Source organism: Alexandromys fortis, unplaced genomic scaffold (genome assembly GCF_014885135.2).
Source record: "Alexandromys fortis isolate MF-2015 unplaced genomic scaffold, M_Fortis_MF-2015_v1.1 scaffold_302, whole genome shotgun sequence".
Classification (NCBI taxonomy): Eukaryota; Metazoa; Chordata; class Mammalia; order Rodentia; family Cricetidae; genus Alexandromys; species Alexandromys fortis.
This window is the reverse complement of record NW_026068267.1, coordinates 900,179-905,601: the sequence shown is the minus strand read 5'-3', so window position 1 is coordinate 905,601 and position 5,423 is coordinate 900,179. Positions and strand designations below refer to the sequence as shown.

The 5,423-nt window shown below is 45.0% G+C and overlaps 1 protein-coding gene across 1 annotated transcript; it reads right to left on the bottom strand.

Annotated features, from left to right (window-relative positions):
- Window positions 1-4,682: 4,682 nt before the first annotated feature.
- On the bottom strand, window positions 4,683-4,983 carry LOC126494510 (60S ribosomal protein L39-like). The gene has a single exon (XM_050131877.1). It carries the CDS (start codon window positions 4,957-4,959, stop codon window positions 4,804-4,806), a length of 156 nt encoding a protein of 51 aa, XP_049987834.1. The 5' UTR covers window positions 4,960-4,983; the 3' UTR covers window positions 4,683-4,803.
- Between the last annotated feature and the right edge of the window lie 440 nt (window positions 4,984-5,423).

Genomic DNA, 5,423 nt, shown 5'->3' with positions numbered 1-5,423 from the left:
GATCCCTGAATCCTGACCTCTTATTTAAGCGAGTCTGCCCCATCCCATGCTAGAGTCTGTAATACCAAGTGTGTTTCACACAGTTGAATGAAGACAGATTTCTACGTTAAGAAGATCCAGTCTACTTGTGGAGTTGGAAAGTTTAATTCTCTGTTCCCGAACCGTGTGGTTAAGTGGGTAGATAAATGCGCTGGATGCCAGGAGAGCAGGCTTGAGAAAAAAGGGCTGCTGGGCAAGGTGGTTTTCTGAAAGAGATCATGCCTAAGCAGAGTCCTAGGGTGCCTAGAGGAGCTAGCTGGACGTTGGGACTTGTGACAGACGAGACCTGTATTAGTGAGAATTCTCTAGAGGGGCAGGATAGATAGAATGAGTAAGGAGTGCAGAGGAGATCTATTAGACTGTCTTCCAAGGTACAGACTTGACTTGTCTAACAACGGCTATCTTTAAACTGAAGAGATGGAGACCTGGGTGACAGTTTGAGCCACATGACTGGAAATCTCAGCAGTATCAGGCTGGCGCTGAAGGTCCGGAGGATTCCTGGAGAGATGTCTGGTCCATCCTGGAACCCCGAGGAGGCTGCGTTCTGCTCTCGGAAAGGCTGTGCAGTAGTCCGGGGGTGGCGGTAGCAGTAAATACACTCACCAGCAAGATATGAAGTCAGTGAGATGAAAAACAAAGCCTCTCTCTCAGACTTCCATCTATGTGGCTGCACCCAAAGGTGCCACTCACATTTCAGGTTGGTTTTCCCAATTATAAAATCCTTCACAGATGTGGCCGGCAGCCTAGTTGATTCCAGATCCAGCCCAGCTGATAACCGAGATCAGCCATTCGTCAGTGACTCTTCAGCTTTGTGACTTCTATTCCTTTGTTTTTCAAATTAAGGACAAGTTTCTCTGGGTTATTTGACATTACACACGAGAAATAAGAAAGTGCTGGCTCTATGTTCCTCATGTTTCTGGGGTATACCTAAGCTTAACTATATTTTCCAAGATAACAAAGGATACTTAATTTCCAAGTGTGAAATGGCTTTGATATCACCTTACACCGTCATCACCAGTTTGCCAGAGTTTTAGATGTACTATCTAAAAGCATTAAGAAATGTTATGTCTCTGTGATTTTGCACATACGGTTTCTTGTCCTGAAGTGCACTTCCCATTCAAAGTCTGTTTAAAATGCCATTCCACACAAGTCTTTTTTGGCTTCCTTTTTATTTATTTTTTTAAGTTTCGTTTGTGTGGTCATTTATAATTCTGCGTGTGGGTTTAAATCTGTACATAGGTTTGTGCACATGCGTGTGGTGCCCACAGAGGCCAGAAGAGGGCACTGGATTCTTTAGAGTCACAGGTGGTCGTCGGCTAACAGATATGGGTGCTGGGAACCAAACGCAAGCCTTCTTCAAGAGCACTGTGTGCTCTTAACGGCTGAGCCATCTCTCCAGCCTCACACAATGGTTATGTTTAATCAAGCTTAAATGTTGTCTCGTATGATAGTTACATTTTGTGTATCCATGGTTGTTGGGCTAAGGTCTCCGGGCTGAGTCAGCTTCTTCCCCTTGTATGTTTCCTCCAAGCTGTATTCAGAATTTCACGACAGCTCTCCTTGCACTGCGCCCCACATACACATTCTCAAATCCTTCTCTGCTACTGGAGCTCCTCTGGCAGGGACTGTCTAATTTACCTCTGTTCTCTTAGGGACCGGCAATGGGCAGACACTCAATAGGCCATTATTGACTGTAGAGTTTGAGGACCAGTCCATGCTCTGCATCACTTCTGCTCCTACACAAATCAGTATCTTTGCTGGGAGTGATGGTACACACCTCTAATCCCAGTCTTTCAGAGGCTGAGGCAGGGGGTTTGCAAATGCAAGGCCAAACTAGGCTATGCAGAGAAAATGTTTTCTCAAAAGCAAAAACAGTCAGCAACAATGGAAGCTCTTGCCTTCTTGTTGCTAGGGACTGACATGATGTGGGAGTGTGTGCATCAGTCTGGTTTTTCTCTGTCCTTTTCTCTCTTCTTTTCTTTCTTTTTCTCTTTCTTTTCTTCTTCTTCGTCGTCTTCTTCTTTTTTTTTTTTTTGAGACACGCCTTCTCTGTGTAACCCTGGCTATCCTGGAACTTGCTCTGTAGACCAGGCTGGCCCCAAACTCCAAGACCCGCCTGCCTCTGCTTCCTGAGTGTTGGGGTTAAAGGCGTGGCCACCACGCCCCATCACTCTAGTTTCTAACACCTAAAATGTGCTTTTTAAAGTACCGAGTCCTCGTTTTGGTGGGAGTTTCCTTCTCTGAATTTTCACATGTGTGATTTCCTTAAGTGAATCATACAATGGAGAACATGTTGTATGTCGGCATGCCCGGAAAATACCAGGGTTGTGCTGTGCTGGCAGTGGTGATGTCCTTTTTGCCTCTACATCAAAGAACTGCACTCTCTGCTAGCTTTCTGTTTTGTTTTATGTTCTTGGCTTTTTGAGACAGGGCTTTTCTGTGTAGCCCTGGAGGTCCTGGAACTCACTCTGTAAACCAGGCTGGCCTTGAACTTAGAGATCCGACTGCTTCTGACTCCTGAGAGCTGGGATTAAAGGTGTTTGCCACCACTGCCCGGCTTACTGCTGGGTTTTATGTTCTATGTTTGTTCTCAATTTACTTGCTCTGGTACTACCTTTTGTATACTTTGTAATGGATATTCAAATGACCAAACTAGAATATTTGCATTGGGAAGAAACAGGAATGTATGGAGCCTGAAGCCATGGGACTGGGAAATGGCTCTGTAATGTATGCCTGATATACAGGCATGAGGACCTAAGTTCCACCCTCAGGGTCCACATCAAACATCCAGCTGTGGTGGTGTACACTGGCAAACCCAGCACTGGGGAGGCTGAGGCAGGAGGATCCCTGGGGCTCACTTACCCTAATCACTGAATTCCAAGTCCCAGTGAGAGACTCTGCCTCAAAAATTAGGAGGATGGTAGGGGCCGGAGAGTCGTCTCAGTGGTTAAGAGCACCTGTTGCTCTTTTGGAGAACCTGGGTTCAGGCCCCAGCACTCCCATGGTGGCTCACAGTCATCCACGCTCCAGTTTCAAGAAATCCAGTGCTGCCTTCTGACTTCCACGGACATCAGGCATGCACACAGTGCACGTACACGCATGTAGGCAGAACATTCATACACATAAAATAAAATGAATGAAGCCAGGCATGGAACACATGACTTTAATCCCAGCACTTGTGTGTGGGCGGGGGTGGGGGAGGGCAGAAGCAGGTGGATCTCTACAAGTTTGAGGCCAGTCTGACCTACATAGTGAATTCCAGGACAGCCAGTAGAGAAACCCTGTCTCAAAAACAATGAGATTTAAAAAAAAAAAAAGAAAGAAAGAAAAGAAATATGGTAGCTGGTGCCTAAGAAAGAATCCTGGAGGTTGTCTACATACATACAGGCCTCTACAGGCCTCCATACACACATATACTCTTATATACCGGACACATATTCATACAAACACGAACATGCACTTGAATTCACACACATATACACAGAGAGCCGAAGCCTTCTCTTTATTCCTGTGCCCCTTGGATATACACTAACCCACACCCACTTTCCCATTGCCTGGACATAATTTATGTTAGCAGCTTAGTGTATTTCATTATAGGTCTTTGTCCGTGGAAGGGTGCACATGCATTGTATATACAAATACCACGTCATGCTGTACATTGTTCTCTGACTTCTCTGTCTGTTCACCTGACCATGTATCATAGGCCTCCTTCCATGTCAGTCCATCTGAGTCTGTCTCATTCCCTTTAATGGCTGCCCCCTTTTAATTTGACAATCTTAATCGTCTGTAAATGGGAAAGCCAAATAATCAAGCTTATTAGAATTGTACCTAAGAAAGAGTAAATCTGCTTCGCGAACTTTAGTGCATAGACTTTGCAATGTTTACTTTGGCTATTCTGGGACTCTTTTTGCTTATTTCCTGCTTCATTGTGTTTTGGATAGCCAACGTTGCCAAACACGTGACCTGTGAATTAGCGTGGTATTACACGGTCAGTTTTGCATTGACGTTTTTGCTATTGTTTTGGGTTTAAGCTTTTCATTATATTGTTTTTATAGACAGTGACAATTCCACCTTCTAAATATTTGCATCTCAGTTCAGAACACTGCGGGTGGCAGTTGCTAAAATGTCTGTCTTGATGGCTCAGTTAACATAGGGCTTTTTATGGGTTGTCTACCCATAAGATTGTGACCTGGATTTTAGGGGAACTCTGCAGCTTATCTGAAGGAGCCTTTTACCAAACGTTGAAACACAAAGAACCAAGCAGGGTGTGGTGGCGCGTGTCTGCAATCCCAGAATCCGAGAGGCTGAAGCAGGAGGATCGGGAGCTTGATCAGGCCTGCCTGGGCTACAGTGTGAAGTCCTGCCACAAAGACAAGCAGGATGACCAGCATCTTGAGATGTAAGTACCAGAACCCATATAAGGATTTCCGCTGTCATCTCCTGGGGTAAAACGGCTCAATCTGCCTGATTCTGCTTTTAGATTCCTCTATGATATTTCCTGTTTCTCCATTGTTTATTGGCCCAGAGCCTTGGTTCAGGGCCTTCTCAACTTTCACCTACAACAGACTTTTTTTTTTTTTCTTCCAAACAAAAGGTTTCACATATTTATTACTGAACTATTGAATGAACCTACCAGAGCAAAGAAACAAAGAAAAAACTTACATCCCCAATAAACACACTCAGATATCTAGATAATGGTAAGGTTTTAAACTTGATGCAGTAAGTTAGTGGTGACCTTCAAACAGCATCAATACACATGGCTCCTTAGAGACCCAGTTTGGTTCGTCTCCAGTGTCTCCTCTTGGAGTTGTACATGATTTTATTGCCAGTTCTCATCTGAATCCATTGTGGAATGGGACGATTTTGCTTTTGTTTCTTAGCCAGCACTCGCTTGATCCTGAATGTCTTGTGAGAAGCCATGGTGAAGAAAAGGCAGACAGGTACACACTCTGCTGAGTGTACAGGTGGAGACACAACAAGCTGAGCGCCCGACTCTGCTGGGTTTCCTGCGAGCGCTACACAACGGGAGCCCCGGACCGCACAACGGGCGCGCTGGACCGCACACCAGAAGCGGTGCCCAAAGCCTCTGGCAGTTCCTACAACAGACTTTTAAATAAGTCTCCCTGTCTCTTGTTTTACCTCCATTCTGCCTATCCTTTGACTAGCGACTGTTTTAAAATCAAAAGCCTACCATGGGGGCTGGTGAGATGGCTCAGTGGTTTAAGAGCACTGACTGCTCCTCTAGTGGACCCGGGTTCAATTCCCAGCACCCACATGGCAGCTCAGAGCTGTCTGTAGCTCCAGTTCAAGAGAATCTGACATCATTATACCAATGCGCATGAAATAAAGTTAAATAAAGTTTTTTTTTTTTTTTTTAAAAAAAA

Bases quoted from the DNA above. Each gene is read 5' to 3' on its own strand.
- LOC126494510 (XM_050131877.1), bottom strand. From the start codon at position 4,959: ATGGCTTCTCACAAGACATTCAGGATCAAGCGAGTGCTGGCTAAGAAA.